General features: G+C 41.7%; 1 protein-coding gene across 1 annotated transcript in view; it reads left to right on the forward strand.

Annotated features, from left to right (window-relative positions):
* rgs6 (regulator of G protein signaling 6) overlaps positions 1–19,685 on the forward strand; it is a 66,700-nt gene that overhangs the window by 42,182 nt on the left and 4,833 nt on the right. The window contains 12 exon segments of the mRNA XM_029425782.1: positions 7,756–7,852; positions 9,062–9,112; positions 10,258–10,364; positions 13,008–13,059; positions 13,967–14,031; positions 14,230–14,306; positions 15,324–15,405; positions 15,546–15,620; positions 15,841–15,942; positions 16,310–16,371; positions 17,916–18,026; positions 19,310–19,435. Coding sequence (XP_029281642.1) covers positions 7,756–7,852; positions 9,062–9,112; positions 10,258–10,364; positions 13,008–13,059; positions 13,967–14,031; positions 14,230–14,306; positions 15,324–15,405; positions 15,546–15,620; positions 15,841–15,942; positions 16,310–16,371; positions 17,916–18,026; positions 19,310–19,435 — 1,007 coding nt within the window.

The following is a 19,685-nucleotide window of genomic DNA, read 5'->3' on the forward strand; positions in this document are numbered from 1 at the left end:
GCTCATACATCGCTGTCGTAGGTGTGATGTTTAAAACCGAACAGACTGAATATCTGGAGAGCGTGTCATTTACACCCCCTCAAAGATGTTTGAGTTGAAGGTTTTTATTCTTGAAAGTCTGAGGCAGCAACATGAAGCTCAAGCCTTTGCATAATATCTGCTAATACAATCCGTTCACCCAATCGGCAATAAAAGAAAGATTAATACGTGTAGAACGTTACACAATACAACCTTCTCATCAAAGCACTTTGCACATTATTTCCCAGCGTGCTTAAGATTCATTGAAAGGCGCTCCCTCCCACCTCGTGTGTGTGTGTGTGTGTGTTATTATTATTGTTATCAGCTGGAAATCTTTATGAAAATACATTAATCAATTTGCATTAAACACTTATTAAGTATTAAAGGTTTATTGATGAGAACGTTATACGATCACATATTACGCCGGGTCTATAATAACGATAGTTTTATTATATTTTAATATTAAACATTCATGATTCCTTAAAACACCTAATGAAAATAAAGTGTTATGATCCGGATTCAGGGTGCAAATAAAAGTGATAAAGGCCCTTAGTAGCAATATGAAATATAGCAGAATACACGATAGATGGATATAATAAAAATGCAAAGAGTTATCACCAGAGTGACCCCCGGCAGTCTAATCTTAAAACTCCCAGAGAGCCTGGCAGTATCTGCAGAGGTGCAGCAGCTGCGGGATTCAAGCACTGCAGGGGAGGAAAGGTGCCGTACTGAAAGGAAAGCTTGGTCTGAGAAAGAGCGGTTACCCGAGATGACACATACAGTACACCTACACACACACACACACACACACACACACACACACACACACACACACACACACACACACACACACACACCAAAGCGTCTATACATACCACCTTCCACACACTACTGACGCCACTGTTGCCTCTAAACATACAGAGATGTTCAACCGCAGAGACGTATTCCTTCAAATCGATCCCTATCTGACGCTGCAGCGGTGTTCAAACTAACAACACCAACTAATACTGGACAACACAGTTTCAATTCAACCTTCATACACGTGTCATTCATAAGGCCGGTTCGTAGGAGGGTCCAGCAGCAGCCATTTGCTGTTCTGACGAGCGTGGCGATCATTACACCCACGCACTAAATGAGCCGTCATTTTAGGATTAGTATAACGGGACGCTCTAAAAAACAATTAGGCGTTTGGACAGTAAACGCACCGTCTGTGAGTTCTCTGCTGGTGTTCATATTTCTCATATTCACATGTTTGATGATGGTGTAAAGTGAGTTGGATTATCCGGATCATAATTCTAACATTCATGAGGATCAGGATCATTCCTGACCTGATGATACACATTTAGTGTTTGTGTGATGCAGCTCATGTTAGCAGTAGGTTGTGAAATCTGGACACGCTGAGGTTGCCAGACTTCTACACATGTGCACTGTTCCAGGGAGGTTCCAAGGTCATGTCGATGTTTTGTAGACTGCCGTCACAAACAGTGTCTTATACTATGAAAGCGTACCATCAACCAGAGTTAAGATCTATACTTATAAGTCAAGTTGTTAGCTATGTTTGACAACGTGTAGTGTATTTCCACTGTTATTGCCACCTTCTCCAAAATCTTAATTTGAAATGGTTTGATGTATGGATAACTCCAGCATGACGCTCAGCCCTGCGTAACGACTTATTATCGCAGCTTCTACTTATGAAATGAGCTGCTTTCCATTTCAAGGGACCATAATGAAGTTATTTTTAGTGAGATATCAAATGTTGGGAGAGTTTGTGGTGATGGTTTGTTGGTGGGACCTGTGGATAATGAGTCCCTTCAGACACATTGTGACAGCGCTGAAGTAAACATGCTTACGTTGTACCAGATTTGGCTACTAGCTCATTTCCGTCTGTTGTCCCTGGAAAGGAAATAAAACACAGATGAAAACCAATCATCTCCACTACAACAACAACAACACACACACACATACACACACACATACACACACACACACACGCGGAAATCTGTGCATGTTTTCAGATTTACGAGGAGTTTATTCTGTTCTTTCGTGGTTTTAAAGGAGTGAGTTCAGTGAATACTGGCTTCAATCAATGCACTTCCTCTAGGATCAGTTAACTGACAGGAGATCTCTGAACTGAGGTGACATTATGCTGCCAAATCGTATTAACTGTAACATCTGTATGAACTTACATTTTTGGCTTTTTCTCCCCCCGAAGCTTCAGTAGTGGAGTTGATTTCACCTGCAGCGTTCCTGGTGACGTGAGCGCAGCCTTACATTTCATTGCATATACAACCCTGCAGCCCACTGATTATATTTTAAGCTCATACTTTTTAATATATGCCTGACATTTTAAACAAAAGGAATCACTTGTTCAGGTTTGTTATCACTTGACTTTCTGTCCAAGTGTTCCTTGTCAGTATGTAAGTGGCACTTAAAGCAGAGAGGAACATGTCGCAATCACTGCTCAGCACATGATTGTGAAGGATCTTGTGAAGCAGCTCCAGAAGGAGCTAAATCAGCCAATAGTCTCGTATGACTAATCTGATCACATACTTCGCCTCCCCAGAAATCTAAATGAATCAACTCTCTAAGCTACTCTTCCCAGGTTTAGTTGAGCTCCGGGGAATATAAAATATGACCATCAGCACTCAGATATGGTTGAGACTTATAATACAACATGTGACGAGTGTTTTAATGCATCAAATTTAAATCTTATGGTCGCTTCTGTGATTCTTAGGCCGTCGATCTGAAGCGTCGATGCATCAAACATTGTGTTTGACAAAAGAGTGATAATAATCTCTGAGCTCTAACATGTTTAAAATGCCTCACGGTCAAAGCTGTGGACAACTAGAATATTCCATCCCCGGACGGATGACTTGAATGTCAGTCATCCGTCCGCTCGTCCTCCAGCAAGTTCGACTGTCACTGTGTGGAAGGCTCGGAGCCGCATTGGTTCAGAGGAGGTCATTTTCTTTCTTTTCTCTCAGAGTGTGTGTCTCTGCGCTGACACCCTCAGGGCCGCGGCTATTTTCTCTCTCGGCAGGATGTATACCGACTTCATTACAGCCATAGCGATGGCCTTGTCGGTCTCCTCTCCTCGGTGTTCTCTTTGTGTAAAGAAAGGATACTTGCAGCCATTTCACAGTCAGGATTTCAAAAGGGGGATTTCTTTTAGTTGAGAAGTCCTTTTGTTGGCCTCCTGCATGTATTCAGGACGTGCATAACAGGTTGTGAGTCCAGCTGTGACCTCTTCCTGTAGGTGAAGACGTTTTGATGTCCAGCAGCATTAAATATAGGCTTAGGATAATAATGATTAGTATTATAACTTTATTTATATTGCACCTTTAAAGGGCTTTGACTGACAAAGCAACGCACATGAGATGACATCCATTTACTAATCTGCAACTGATACTTGTATTGTTTTGTAAAAACAGTTTATTGGGAATTCCAATTTGATGACACTAATAGTTTATACTTTATAATAAAAAGTACTGTTTACTCCACTAAAGTTACTTTTACTTTTCACAAATTATGATGAATTTCCCAACAATAATGATAATCCAATAACATTCTGGAAAATGTGTATCTTTACTTTTAATTGTAATTTAATGGAATATTTTAACATTTTGTGGTATTTATATTGTTATATAAATATAAATACTTCCTTTACCGACAATAGCTTCAATCCGTTTCTAAAGATGAAGCATTACCTTGCTTATAATATCAGTTGTGGCTCATCTTCGCCGACCTTCGCTTCTCTCAGTCTTGCGTAAGAAGAATGATTCCCACTCGAACACTAAGCAGATTATTGAGGACACGATGGCGTCACTATTGCTCGTGAGGCCTTTCTGTTGCCCGAGGGCATCATTAAAACACAATCAACAGCGTGGTCCTCGTCATCCCATAACCCACCTGTCTGCCAAGCTGCCTGCCAGCCCACTGGCTGGTCCGTGCTCACACACACACACACACACACACACACACACACACACACAGACGCGCTCGCATATCCTGAAAACAGGGGAAAACTGAAGTCACTTAAGTCATTTTTTATTACCTCACTTCCCGCTAAGTGTTTGTGAGTCTTCAAGTTTGAATTCCTTCCCTTTGCTCAGCCTTAGTGGCCGTCTCCGATGATGCAAACTATGACACATGGACTTATATAAAGCTGTGTGTAATGTAATGCAACGATGACTCAACGCATCCGTGTAAAGTGAAACATCCTCTGATGCATTTCTTTCCTACTTTGTTCTGGATAAAGAAATAGCAGCATCATGTGACACGTACACAGGCAGCACTTTGGGAATCTTTCCCCTGAACTTCAGGGGTCGACAGCTGTAATAAACCTGCTGTGAACTCCCCTTTTGATTGGTGGAGCAGGAGGGAATTGTTCATGACAGCGGAAGCCATTAAAGTAATTTGAGCAGCTGTCTCCACAGACCATCAAGGTCTTGTTAGAATCTTATTATTATATTGATTCCGATGTGGAGCCCCGAGCTGCCTGCGCCCTTGCTTGTGGCAGACATCCAGGATCTGTTTCTTTCAACGCGCGAGGAACAGGGTGACAGCAGACTGATGGCCAGAGAGGTAAAAGCAGAAGGCCTGTCAGTTTGAATCTTGGCTGGGAGCATCTCGTCTTGGGAGGTGAATGAGATGTGCTTTTGCAGCTTTTCTTTCCTTTTTAATATTTGCTGTAATTGTGTCTGTGAGCGATGCACTTAGCTCGGCTACACATGTTTTATTCTGCCACCAGCATAACCCCAGACTCAGTTAAAGGAAGACTTCAACACTGCGCTGACTTGTTCATTGCCTGTGCTCATGCTGGTAAAGGTTGTCGGACTTTAAACTACCAGGCACAACAATGTCAAGGAAACCTACTGATGTGCATGCTGTGGGAGCGGGGGTGCAGAAAAACAACAACATATTCAACCAGCTGTGCGAAGCAAAATGCACAGACCAACAGACCAAATCTATGATAATTAAAAATCTGTGAAAGAGAAGTGTGTTGGTTTGTACAGTATAGGATGTATTGTGTCTATTTAAAGCGCCGCACATTAAGTGTGTTGTGGAAGTACGTAAGCTTTGACCTGGCGTGGGAGCCTGTGAGAGTTGTACTCCACTGACAGCTGGCTTATAAATATACTCATAAAGCTAAAAGGGTCAGAAAAATGCATACAGCATGAAATGAAAACACACTGTAGAGCACAGGAAGTCACAAGTGTTGTTCTCTTCTGTGCACGCCCGACTGAGTGTGTGTGTGTGCGTGTGTGTGTGTGTGTGTGTGTGTGTGTGTGTGTGAGCACTTCTTTAAAAAGGATCGCTTGATGGTTCAGGTTTAAAAATACACGTATACCCACCTCCATCATTTTATACAAATTCTGTCTCTCTCTCTCTCTCTCTCTTTCTGTCTGTCTGTCTGTCTGTCTGTCTGCTGTCTGTCTGTCTGTCTGTCTCTCTCTCGTTCTGTCTTTTGTCTGCTCCGTTGTCTGCTGTCTTTTCTGTTTCTTCTGTTCTCGCTATTGTTCTTTCTTTTTATTGGTATGTTCTTGTCTTTGCTCTGCTGTCTATTCTCTCTTTCTCGTCAGTCTGTCTATCTCTCTGTCTCTGTTTCTGTATTGTATTGTTCATACTAGGTCTGTCTGTCTCTGTTTCTGTACTCTCTGTCTATCTCTCTCTCTGTCTCTGTCTGTCTATTGTATGTTTTGTTTCTTGTCTTTTGTATTGTATCTTGTTCTCCTCCTCTCTCTCTGTCTCTCCTTTGTCTTCTGGTCTCTCTCTCTTTCTGTCTCTTTGGTATGTCTGTTTTTCTATAGCTAGTTATTGTATTTGTAGGTCTGTTGTCTTGTAGGTCTGGTTATCTCTCTCTACTCTGGTCATCTCCTGTCTGTATGTCTCTGCTCTCTGTCTCGTCTGTTCGGATCTCCTATTCTGTCTCTCTAGCGGGAGTTTTGGAGGGGAGGGAAGCCGAGAGAGAGAGCGAGAGCAGATGCAGAGCGAGAGAGGGGAGGGGAGGGCATAAGAGAGAGAGAGAGAGGAGAGAGAGAGAGAGATGAATGTAGTATATATTATATTGGTATTGTATTGTATTTGGTTGTTCTCTCTCTATTTGTCTCTGTTGTGTGGGTTAGCCTAATTTTCTCTGGCTGAGCCTCTTGTATGGTATGGGCTCTATCTATCGAGAGCGAGAGAGATGTATGAGAGCTAGGTAGTGTTGCTGTCTGTCTGTCGTCTGTCTTGTTCCTCTCTATCTCTATCCTCTCTCTCTTGTCTGCTTCATGATGGTCGTTATTAATTTTTTCCCAATCTCTCTCATATTATCGTTATGTCTGTCTATATATCTGTCATATTGGTCTATCTATTTGATCTATATATAATATATATCTATGGGTATATTATAGTAATATGTCGATACTATCGATATATCTGATATCTATAGATAGCTCTCTAGGTATCTATCAGATATTCTCTCTATATTGGACGATGTTATTATGAATATATAGCGACTATACCATATATATATATGTTTTATTCTCTCATACTCTCTAATCTCTGGCAGAATATCTTGTTAATCTCTATATCGTCTCTATTATCTCTATGTCTGTCTGTCTCTCTCTCTCTCTCTCTGTCTCTGTCTCTATCTCTCTCTATGGGAGACTACGATTCTAGCTCGTCTACTCTGCGATTTGTCTCTCTCTCTTCTCTCTCTCTCTCTCTCTCTCTCTCTCTCTCTCTCTCTCTCTCTCTCTCTCTCTCTCTCTCTCTCTCTGTCTGTCTGTCTCTTTAAAGTAAAGAGTAAAGCTGAGTTGTGTGGTAGTTTTGCGTTTGCTGTCTCCAAAGCAACTTCTCACATCCCACTCTCTGACGCAAACAAAGAAGCATCTGTGCAGAGAGGGGGGTGTCAACAATGCAATCAAAACAACAGATTTGACTACTACAGAGCAAAGTGGGCGATGTGTTTCACTTAACATCTGTACAGTTGTGATGTTAGGCCAAAGGCACGTGCTGTTCCTGCTGAACCTCGTCTCCGGCTAACATCAAATGATTTCATGTGACTCAGTTTCAAGTTTGTCCTCCCACTTTGTTTTTTGTGGATCTAATTACAGTTATTGTACTGTGCATGTTTAAAGGGAATGGGATCATCACTTCCTTAATGTACTTATTTAAAACAAGATGCCGGGTCAGGACTTTAGAGTGACACGCAAAAAAAGATGAGACTTAATTAGTTGTGTTTTTTTTAGTGACATCAACTCGTGCAGCTTGACCTCTCGCCCGTTTCATAGCGTGTAACTTGTAATGTTATTAATCAAACGCCTTGGCACACCAGAGAGCCTGAAGCTCTTGTATCTGTTTGTGCTGAAATGTAATTACCCAGATAATGTTGTGCTGCAGTAAACACACTACATGTGTATCATTTCACAAGTAGCCTCTTTGAAAGGGCAGCTTGAGAACGTGCGAAGTGAAGTGAGCTCGACCTTCTTCCTCAGATGAGACGATATAAAGAGGATTTACCGAAGCAATCACAAGTTTTATACGAAAGATCCTGCTTCACAGAATGCAGACTTTGAAGGAGGCAGACTCCTGTGCTGATGGTGTATTGATATGCTGAATATAGCATATTTAATCAGTCCTTGAAGTATGACTTCCCTCAAATGGGATGGTATTAAAGTTTTACTTACCCTTTCTGTGTCTGTCCCTCTTTCTGTCCCTGTCTCCGTCCTCTTCGCCGGCCTTCCTCTGCAGATTGAAGACATTATCACTCTCATCCAGGATGAGACGGAGGGTGTGCCCATCAGAACCGTCAAAAGTTTCATGACCAAAATCCCCAGTGTCGTTACAGGTAAGAAGCAGAGCGAGACAGACATGTATGGAAAACCCTTCAGTGTTTGTTACCTGGTGTATATATACACATATGTTGTGGCTGCATTGCATTCTGGTTCTGTTGATGCTGCTGCTCCGTTTCTTCAGCAGTGTATCTGAATAGCTGGAGGGGAAGTAGGAGAACAACATATAATTAAATGTTTGGAAAAGAAAGTGCGTGTGGAAACAGAATGAGTAATGCTGTCCTCCTACTATCAAGGTGCCCTTAAGCAAGGCAATCAACCTCCGACTGCTTCGCTGGAGCTGGGACCGTAGGTGTCGATGTGTGGAACTGCATTGATGTGAATCAGCAGGGAAACATGCACACACACATTTAAAATAGAAAAATAAAAGCAGTGAGTTGTACCTGTCAGGTGGGGATTGAAGTCAGACACCTCTCCCGCTGGCTGTTGTTGCTTGGATTGATAATCTATATCACTTTAAAAGTCTGGAGCCGCAGTTGGAGGCTTTTACACACCGAGCAAATGAAGGAAACGAAGAAAGGCTATTAACTTTCTCTCTCTCAGTCCTTACACTTATGGAAAATGCATTACCCCAATATGCCATAAGTAGAGCGTATCAATAAAGACAATTACTACAGCAGCGGATGGATTTGTGGAACAGCAGCTCAAATGTTTGCAGCCGAGGGCATGAAAAACTAATGCATGATGAAAAATTAAACATTGCCTCCCTGGGGACTCGGAGGGGATTATACTTTCTCTTTTTAGTAACTTTACCTATTATACATGATCAGATCTCTACATATTAGTGTCCTGAGTGGGGTGAGATCATTTTACATTTGAATAGTTTAAGACTAGTAGTCAAAAGTCTATTATTTCTTCAACAGGTTGCAGATATAGATGTTAAACATGTTCTTTATTCCACATCACATCACTCTGATTGCAGTTTTTTCGTTTATCATTCCTTCTTGCTATACATTTAACTTTATTCAATTAATATTTTCTTATTCCCTTTTAGTTTTTTTATTTGAAGTGGTTTAATTAATGGAAACATTTAGTTTTTTTTTTTACATATTTTCATTCAGCCTCAAAATGTGGCTAAATGTATTTTATTTTCCACTAATATAATAATAATAATAATAATAATAATAATAATAATAATAATAATAATAATAATAATAATAATAAATATACACTGTATAACAGTCATCTGTCTTTCTCTGTTTCAGGTACAGATATTGTACAATGGCTGATGAAGAACCTGGTTATGGAGGATCCAGGTAAGTTCGTCACATAGACTGTCTATGTTGTTTATTACATTACATCTTATCCAGAGCGACTCACAGTGAACTAACTACAGGGACAGTCTCCCTGGAGCAACTCAGGGTTAAGTGCCTTGCTCAGGGGCACAATGGTGGCAGCCCTGGTATTGAACTCACAACCTTCTGGTGTTGTATTTGGAAGCCGCACCACTAGACCATCACCACCCGACTTTATGCTCAACACACGACATCTAAAGCACGTCTCTCCGTCCTGGGAGACAGTTGACAGTAGAATTAAAGTGCTTTATTTACTAAAATAACATGCAAACATTGTAATTGTGCACAAAAATGTGACTAAATTCCATGTTTAGAGTATTGCCACAAATAACCATTAATATTAAAGTATGAGTTTTCCGTTTATGTGGTTGTCCAGTGTACTCTGTATTGTGTTACCGTGCAATATAAAATACAGAGGAAGATATATCTTAATGTTGAGAGCATGGCAGCTCGATAACAGCAGCGTGTCAGTGTGTGTGGTAGGCACTGCAGGTCTTTTTAATGTTACCTTTTCAGAAACATAAATATGTTTGTTTTTGCAGTTAAATAAAACTGAAAGAAACTCAGGCATCAACAGAAAATCCAGTTTTTATATTGACAAATACAAACAACACAGAATGAGCAGGAAAATAAAATACAAACTAGAGTTTGAACAAAAATACCGGCTAGATTTTTCTTTGGATTTGTTATTTAGTTGACCCGAGGTATGGTGGTGGGAGAGAAGTGTTTATATATCCCACAGCCTGGACACTGAGTCAATCCTTGAGTCATCCGTGTACATCCCCACCGCAGTCGAACCACCTCAGGGCTGAGATCCTATAGAAATCCAATCTGAATTCAAAAGGATACAACAGACTATCTATAAATATGGTGAACTGGGATTAAAATAACCTTCTAATGACTTAAAGATGGTGGCTTTTCATATAATCTAAAGATTGTTATTGTATTGTATTCTCGCTTGCTTTAAAATGCCACTTTCATGAGAGTCTAGTTTCATTTCATTGACCTGATATTGCCACAACTGAGTAGATATTGTATCACAGATAATGTGTGCAGTGCTGAGGGACCCGCAGTGATCAGTGCTCCTTGTTCTCTTCCTGTCACAGCTGAGGCCATGCACATCGGGAGTCTCATCGCAGCTCAGGGGTACTTCTTCCCCATCTCAGACCACGTCCTCTCACTCAAAGACGACGGCACTTTCTACCGCTTTCAGGTGAGCAGCAGCGTCAAGTGGTGATACACATGGAGGAGGCTGCAGGAGAAGTACCAACCTTGTTGGTCCTCAATATCTAGTGTTAATGTAGTCTCGGGTTACATTTGTCTGTTGAGGATCCTGAAACAGGTAATTGACTCTTTGTTGCACTTCTCTGCTGTCACCTGATACGGAGTGGCGTATCAAATGTTACCAACTCATTGATTTTGAAACTTTGTTATAATTACACGTATGAGCTCATGGCTGAGGGAACGCAGGAGTATTTAATGCATTTTGTGACGGCAGATTGAATTCAGAGAGACTTCCTGCTGGATTACTTTAAAGCACAAGAGAGTAAAGATTTACATTTTCAACGTGTAATATTAACAGCATTTCAGATTATCGATGTGTTGAATCAACATGCAACAGAAAGGAAAGATGGGGCACTGTCCTTGTCGTGACAAATAATGACGCAATGTTACTAGAAAAGTATTTTTTAGCCTCACGAGCGCACTTTTCATCTCGTGTCATCATCATGTAAAAAACAAATTCTCCAAAACTACTTTGGTGCTTGACCAAATACCTTTCAAAACTAATGAGTCTTTGTGTCTAGTGCTAATGAACAAACATTAGCATGCTAACAGGATAAGCATTAGCCTACCTGCTAAATACTGGTATGTTAGCATTGTCAGAATGTTAGCATTTAGCTCAAAGCAATGTTACACATAGAAGCTTCAGACCAGGGATGGTTTCCTGGCCAAGGTCAGGGTCCTTGAACACAACACGAGCGGAACGTGTCATCACGTGGTCACGTCATGTCAAAAAACTTCAATATTAAACGAGACTGTCATTAACATCAGTGAACGCAGCATGGCGAGTGTAAACAAGAGAAAGCTGGATGTGGAATGATACTTTCCAGGAGAAATAGACGAACGATTCTTTATTTGTGGAAGTAAAAGACCAGTGTGTCTAGTTTGTGCGGAAGCGCTTGCAGCTCTCTCGAGCGTCATTGCAGCACTAAACATGCCGAACTGCACGAGCTGAAAGGACGAGTGCGTTTGGATAAAGTTTCTTTATTTGCACAGAATGAAAGAAAGGTGACATGAATGGGCTGTGTGTTAACATCTTTAGCAGAGGTTATGAGTTCAATACTTAGTATGGCCCTCCCAAGGATTCTGTAGAAAATTGAAATGGCCCTTGATAGGAACAAGGTACCCCACCCCTGCTTTAGACAGTATGACATATTAAAATGTTTTAATCATTCCTCGAGGACATTTTAGAATGCAATCATTTGGAGTTTTATTTATTTACACGTGTATAAAAAGCTAGATTTTCTAATAATGTCTCTTTTATTATAAACGGATTACAATCGTTGTTTTTCTGGGATAATTGCAAATGGCCTTGTGCCTTTCATAACAGACCTGAGCTCAAACTAATCCCTTCTTCATCCTGCATTAGTGTGAGAGATACCAACAAGTCCAGCGAGGTTAATCTGATTGTGGAGGCGCTTACTTTTCATTAAGACCTAAATCAGCTGTTGAAGATTACTTGTTCTGTTATGGAATTACTACACAACCAATCTTGATCATGATGACAGAAGGCCCTGTCCGCTGTCTGCAGATTCTTCAGAGCTATGTTTGCATCCTGTGACCCTATTAAAAATGAATGGCGATCTGTAAAAATATTCATCAAGCGAGCGAGCGAGGGTCTGGGTTCGGGCTGAGTAGGCGTAGTGTAGTAGAGCAGAGCACTAGAATTAGAATCTCATCGAGGGACAAACAGGGAAAGCGTGCTGACATTTTACTCCTCCTTCTTTGTTCACAGATAAGACAGTGGTATTTAATTCTAAAGTCACAGATTAATTATGCCAGACTGTTTTTATCCAGAATTTCCTAATTAGAAATAGGAAACAATGTTTTCTCAGTGGGGAACAGCACGGCGGCACGTGGCCAGATTAGAATGATCTCTGTGTAGCATCTTCTTCCTTCCTATTCACAGAGTTAGTTGGAGGGCTGAGTCTCCACCGGAGCTGGAGGAGCAGTTTAATTAAAGGAGACGGCAGTGCACATTACCGTGCTTTGACCTTGCTTCTCCTGCTTCAAAGTGAAGTGGAAGAGAAGACGAGAGGAGGAGGAAGGGTTCGACAAAGTAGAAAGCTTCATAAAGATAATCACCGCTCATTAGCATTTCACTTTCCAGGCAAATTAAGTGCAAGTCAAAGAGAAACACAGGAGGAGTATCAAAACAATTAACAAAATCTGTCTCCGCAGAAACAACTGAAGACGCTTTTAAAACTAAATTTCAAACCCTGCGAGCTATGTCAAATAATAATCCTAGCAGCATCTGTTGTTTGCTTGCTGGCTTTATTATTCTGCTTTCACATTGTTTATTTTGCAGCTTTCATCGCTCCTCGTTTTATTGTCTCGCTGCGGCGCTCCCACGCCTCTGCAAAACCCCAGGATGCCTTTGACTAGAGAGAAAAAAGTTTTTAGGAGTCAGCTGTTTTACATCTGTTCAATACTGATAATAAAAATATTTTGATTGCTCACATAGTGGTGCAAAGCAATCAGGTGCACGGCCGTGTCGCGGTCATCGTCATCGCTACAGATTTTGTCGGGAAAAGTATAGTTTTGACTGATTGATCCGTATCATTCCCCTCGTCAGGCACCGTATTTCTGGCCGTCCAACTGTTGGGAGCCTGAGAACACAGACTATGGTAAGAGGGATGCATTCACTCATTAAATTAAGACAACACACATTGTGTAGCTGTAAGTGAATATGTGTAGCTTGGTTGTAGAGATGCAGAAATAACTTTACTGTATAGATAATTGTGTCAGTTTCTACTTTATGTGCACAGGTTTGATGGTGACTAATAGGTAAAGCTATGAAACGTGGAAAACCAATTAGATATTTTATAATATGACCAATATGCTTGTTTGCATTTGATCCATACTGACCTTTAACTGTATACACATGTGGCTATCAACCAGTCTTTCTGTTGACATCTTATATATGATATGAACAAACGCACAAACCTTACAATTTCACGTATTCATTTAACGACACACTTATATTTTTGCAATTTTTCCATCAAAGATTATTTATTTTCAATAAATCTAGTAATTCCAGAATTTAAATGCATTAAATAAATATTTCTAAAAAGAAATCCGACCATAAATAATATAAAAAATGAATACAAGTCATTAATAAGAGATCTGCTTCACAAGCACTGACTAATAAAACATGACCAATCAGTGTAAACACACCTATATATCAGATTTTACCTGCATATAAATACAAATCCCTCCACTGCACTACTACTGCACCACTGCAGCACTACTTTAACCCTCCACTGTAGAGAGGACTAGTCGACGGTAAATGGCCGCTCCACTTCCTGCCCCTCATGCTGTCACAGAGGCAGCTGGAGTTTAGTGCCTCTTCACACTCCACCTCATAACCCTAAAGCAACAGAGAGGTGGACAGCCGACCTACAAAACTACACTCTCAAACCACGAGAGGAGAGGCGTGCATGTACACGCTGTAGGGCGTTTGAGATGCATTAATGGAGGGGAGCGTGTGCACTGGTGAATCCAAGTTGTCGATCCTCTCTGTCCTTCTTGCAGCTATTTATCTGTGCAAGCGGACCATGCAGAACAAGACCAGGCTGGAGCTGGCAGATTATGAAGCGGTAAGTGTTGGATTGTCCCTTTTTACCAATACTTCTTAGTATTGATGTCTGCGTCAAGCTTAGAGCAGAACAAACACCTCTTAAAGGTCAGACGTGAGATGGAAATTGCATCTCAGAAACTTTAAAACTGTCGAATGTTTACATTTTTCTTTTGTGAGATTTAGATATTAACATGTTTCTCTTTCTTCTCTCCAACAGGAGAACCTAGCCAGGCTGCAGAGAGCCTTTGCCAGGAAGTGGGAGTTTATCTACATGCAGGCTGAGGCCCAGGTCAAGTAAGTGCGCTGTGTTACCAAGGCAACTCATGAAACTACAACGCACGCAGCGATGTCATTCACACTTAAGGAAAAAGATCAACAAAACGGTAAAACCTCAACGTGTGACATCCCATATCACGAGCAGGGGATGTTTCTGACAGACTCCATTAATCCTCATGTAATAGTCTTGTTGTTTTAACCAGCGATGATGGATAAACAATGGATACCTGTCTGCTTTTACCAAAGCCTTCTTTGATTCATTTATGGATATATATACTGAATCCAAAGGGTCGAGAACAACATTTTCAACATCCCGAGATTCAGAAACTTTACTCTGGTAAAAAGAAACTTTGGTAAAGTAAAATTCTACTCAAGAACAAGTTACTATCAAAACTAAAAGTATTCTTTCAACCATTGTTGGGTAGTTTGTGACGTATATTTAATAAGATCTCATGTATGTATACATATATAGCTATGTATGCAGTATAAAGGACATCTAGTAAAGTAAAAATCTAAAGTAGTATACAATTAGAACGCTCTCATAAATACAGTACGTGAGCACATTTACTTGGGTATTTTCCTTGGTGGTAGTAAATGTAATAGTTTCATCTCTGGGAATGTTCTTCTATCGAGATGTCTGCAGCCTACATGTCCCGGGTAAACACACTGAAGTGGACACTTGTTCATTTCAACAGCACCAGACGATCAGCATGTCTCTGCTGTAGATTTGTGCAGAGAGCAAAACCGTTACGTGCAGCAGGACGAACACATCAGAGGTTGTGATCAGTGCACACACACACACACACACACACACACACACACACACACACACACACACACACAGGAGATGGTGCGCAGGGACCGTGTCAAACCTTTTGAGCACTTGAGCTTCAGTATTGATGGACATATAGACTTTATAATCTCCAGACTGTCTCTTTCCACCTACTTATCCGTCCTGATTCAACTGCTACATTTAATGCTGATGCGAGGAGAGTTGCCTGCTGTATTTCTCACGCCGCCTGATCTCATGTGCAGGATCGACAGGAAAAAGGATAAAACCGAGAGGAAGATCCTTGACAGCCAGGAGAGAGCCTTCTGGGACGTCCACAGACCCGTGGTAAGCCTCAGTCCGAGCAGATTGTAGCCACCTCCGTCACTTTCCATCCCCATACTTCCACTTGTCTATCTTTCCCCAGTTGACTTGACTTCACCAGTATTGACTGTGGTCATTTTTTCTTTTGCTCGTGTTTTGTCCAGCCTGGATGTGTTAACACGACAGAGATGGACATCAGGAAATGCAGACGCATGAAGAACCCCCACAGAGTTAAGAAGGTATAAACTCCAAGACAAGGGTGTGACAGTGTTGGTATAAAGTTACAATAAATGTGGATATACTTTGACACATCAACGCTGCTCCTTAACCAGATTTACATTCCTGCAAGCAATTATCTTTTGTGGCTTATATCTGCACTGCGAGACAATCATCTGTACACATTGTGCGTCTCTTCTATCTCTCCTACTTCTCCTTTATCGTCGTGTTCAAACGGCCCAGTCCGTGTATGGTTTGGTGGAGGAGGGAACACAGTCTCAGAGTCCCATACATACTCCCTCGCACCACTGCAGGAAAGGCACCAAGGAGGATGTGGAGAAAGAGGTAACGCATGTTGTAAAACATCTATATTTGAAGTGTGCTATATAATAATGACTCCAGCAGCATTAGAGTTCATTGCCACAGAAGAACATAGACAGCCTCTACATTGTATTTTACACTGAGATGTATAAGTTTAGCAGGAAGTGTTGCTTTCTGCCACAAAACAAAAAGACAAGCAACAAACAACAGGAGTGTTAATAATGAAACACAGGAGCAGTAACATCACCACTGGGGCTGCCAACCAACTCAAACATCTCTTGTTTGTTTATTATAGTAACACCCTGATACTTGTCATACACTGATATTTTAGAAATGTACTATTCCATTTAGTTTGCTGACAAACCCTGACTCCTGTCATCCCCTCTTTCAGATCTTATTCCTGAACACGCAGGTGGATCGTCACCGTATGAAGATGTCTAAAGTAGCTGAAAGGTACCCTCCCTCCCTGGCAGTACGAACACTATTGCAACCTGTTCCCATTAGAAGTCCACTTATATTTTAGTTTGTATATTTGATTAAACAAGAAGGAATTTGTCATGTCGCTGCACTCGATGCATTCTTGTTATCTTGTAAGTATTTGTATGCATGTAAAGGTGTTTCTAGTCCCTACCCCCCCCCCCCCCCAGACACTCCTGTGTTTGCTCGCCTGACAGTCCCATCCCCTGCTCAGTCAGTCGGGACAGCCATTACCTTCCAGCAGAGCAGAAAACTGTGATTACTGCTGTCTGCTGCTGCGCTGCCTCCCTGACCCTTTGACCTCCTGACTTGATGTACAGAGCTGAGTTTAATTGGTGCTCCACAGAGCGGAGCCTTTCCACAACAAGTCAATAACTGCAAACAACAACAACACGTCCAACAACATCGGTCATGTTGAGCGATAACTTTCAAAACGACTCACTAGCATTTCTTTTTGTTAAATCACTTCACATTTAGGAATAATTAGTCCAATAGGATCAGTGTTTGGCTCAAATGTTTTCTGTCAGAGATCCAGCCGTTGTTCGACAACTGTGGTTGAAACAAGATAATATGACAAATGTGTTGACTGCGTGAAGGAAATCTTTTCCAAGCATTTGAGTGTGCAGACGTTTGCTGATGCCTGGTTCACTTTCACTGCAGTCTCAAGTGTTGTGCATATGGAAGTATGTAAAGATACAAATATGGGTTGAATACAAGGCCACGCACATCTTTTACACAATATAACATCTGCCAGATGCTCCCTGTACAGTCGAACACACGCGCTCTACAGGATGATGCTTCACTTCCTGTTAAATAGATGTTTATTGTGCTTTTGTTTTGAAGTTTGCGTCCCGAGCATGAAACCTCCAAAGTGCAAAGCTTTAGAAATAGTCTTACTTGTTTTTCTTGCGACTTAAACGTATGCACATTTCAGAAAGCACTGCACATGAGCAGTAAGACTTGGAGCGCAGGTGTTGATGGATTCTGTTCAGTGTCGCTGTCCGTGGTTCTGATTCTTGGGCTGTGTAGTGAGTCTGAATTGATCTGAGAGGACTCTTGTCTCTTGTTTGGTCTAATCACTACATGCACTCTAATCAGTAACTGAAGGTTCCTCACACCTAATAAGTGGTGTTACTGAAGTATCAACATTTAATGATGTATGTAGAGCGTGTTAGTACTCGCAGTACGTACTGCATGTGATGGAGGGAAGAAAAGACATTCTGTTATAACAGATTCTTTAAACCGAGTCCTGCTGTCGTCTCTGTGCTGCGTGTCTCTGAGCTTGTTCTTCTCACGCTTTCAAAGAGAGGTAGGAGGTTCACGTCTGAGATTTTGATCTGAACAGATGCTCCTGCTTAACGATTTGTTTTTGCATAATTTACTCCACTAACTTCTAAAAGCTTTCAAAGTCACAATTATCAGGTAAACAGGAAATATTGATGAGTCACTTTGTCTCTTAACTTCTGGCCCTCAACGTGTGTGTGTGTGTGTGTGTGTGTGTGTGTGTGTGTGTGCGTCAGTCTGATAAGCTACACTGAGCAGTACATGGACTATGACCAGTTTGCGACGGCGCAGGAACCGTCCAACCCCTGGATCAGCGACGACCCCTCCCTCTGGGACCTGGAGGCCAGGTACAAACCTTTGTAATAAAGTTTAACTGGCAGGTCGAACAGAAACTTCAAATGGGTTCTGAACACAGTGTGTGTGTTTTCTATTCTGGCCTTTTGAATTGAATATTGACACAAAGTGTTGTTTTGTTGTGTAACTGATATAATTGTGACACAATCACACACATCCCTGCTGGGGGGTCGAGTGATTTAACAGCAGTACTGTATTTATAGGTCATTACTTTGAGTGAGACATTTTCTGAAGTAGTGAGGTCATTCAGTTTAATCAATCCTTATCAAATAACCTGCCTCAGTTTATGTGTTACAAATGCATATGAGACGATGTGAAAGTATTGATCAGACATTGAAATGTTATCGAGAGGTATAAAGGTAAGGCACTACTCATCGTCTCTTAGAGAGGCCAGCTCTCAACAAGTTGCACTATGCTCTGCACTCCCGGCCTGTTCTGAATTATGCAGGAATTAATTAGAGCAGATGTATAATCATTGTGCCTAATGTAGTTTAATAATTCAGCTGAATTGATTCATTGCAGGGTAGGAGAACATATATTCCCTGCAGAGATTAAAATTGATTGATTTCGGATGAACGTTTGCATAATGCGCAGCTTTCCCGACACCAAGCTCCCATCAACACGAGTCCTTTCGGATGACTGATCGCGTTTCAGGCTTTAAAGCCTGATTATCCTTTATTCTGTTTCCATGTCAGTCGTCCTGCACTAAGTATCACTGCTCTCTGTAACAATGACCTCCTGCACAAGATCAGGTGGATGAATACACTCTGTCTCTCTGTCTCTCTGTCTGTCTCTCTCTGTCTCTCTGTCTCTCTGTCTCTGTCTGTCTGTCTGTCTGTCTCTCTCTCTCTCTCTCTCTCTCTCTCTGTGTCTGTCTCTGTCTGAGTCTGTCTGTCTGTCTGTCTCTCTCTGTCTCTGTCTCTGTCTCTCTGTCTCTCTGTCTGTCTGTCTGTCTGTCTCTCTCTGTCCTCTGTCTGACTGTCTGTCTGTCTCTCCTCTATCTCTCTCTCTTCTCTCTCTCTCTCTCTCTCTCTCTCTCTCTCTCTCCTCTCTCTCTCTCTCTCTCTCTCTCTCTCTCTCTCTCTCTCTCTCTCTGTGTCTGTCTCTGTCTGAGTCTGTCTGTCGCTCTCTCTGACTCTCTGTCTGACTCTCTCTGTCTCTGTCTCTGACTCTCTGTCTGTCTCTCTCTGTCTCTCTGTCTGACTGTCTGACTCTCTCTGTCTCTGTGTCTGACTCTCTGTCTGTCTCCCACCCCCCCCCCCCCTCTCTGTCCCAGTAAGGAGCCCAGTCAGCAGCGGGTGAAGAAGTGGGGTTTCTCTCTGCAGGAGGCCCTGAAGGACCCTGCAGGACAGGAACTCTTCCTCAAGTTCCTGGAGTCGGAGTTCAGCTCAGAAAACCTGCGGTGAGTGAACGAGATGCTTCATTAATCCTCTCCGACCTGTTTACGTTCAGGTGAATGTTGCCAGTTCAGGAACACTTTTACATTTGATCTTCTAAACGCGCTGGGTTCCAGCCAGAGAGTTGAACAGTTAACAGAAGCTTTCACTGCTCTGAAAATAGCCAGAAAACACAGATTTCTATTTGACATCCCTTTTTGTTCCAACCTATCATTTCAACCCACTTGCACAGTAAACACGGTACAAAACAAACCA

The sequence above is a fragment of the Cottoperca gobio genome, chromosome 24, assembly GCF_900634415.1.
Source record: "Cottoperca gobio chromosome 24, fCotGob3.1, whole genome shotgun sequence".
NCBI classification, from domain to species: domain Eukaryota; kingdom Metazoa; phylum Chordata; class Actinopteri; order Perciformes; family Bovichtidae; genus Cottoperca; species Cottoperca gobio.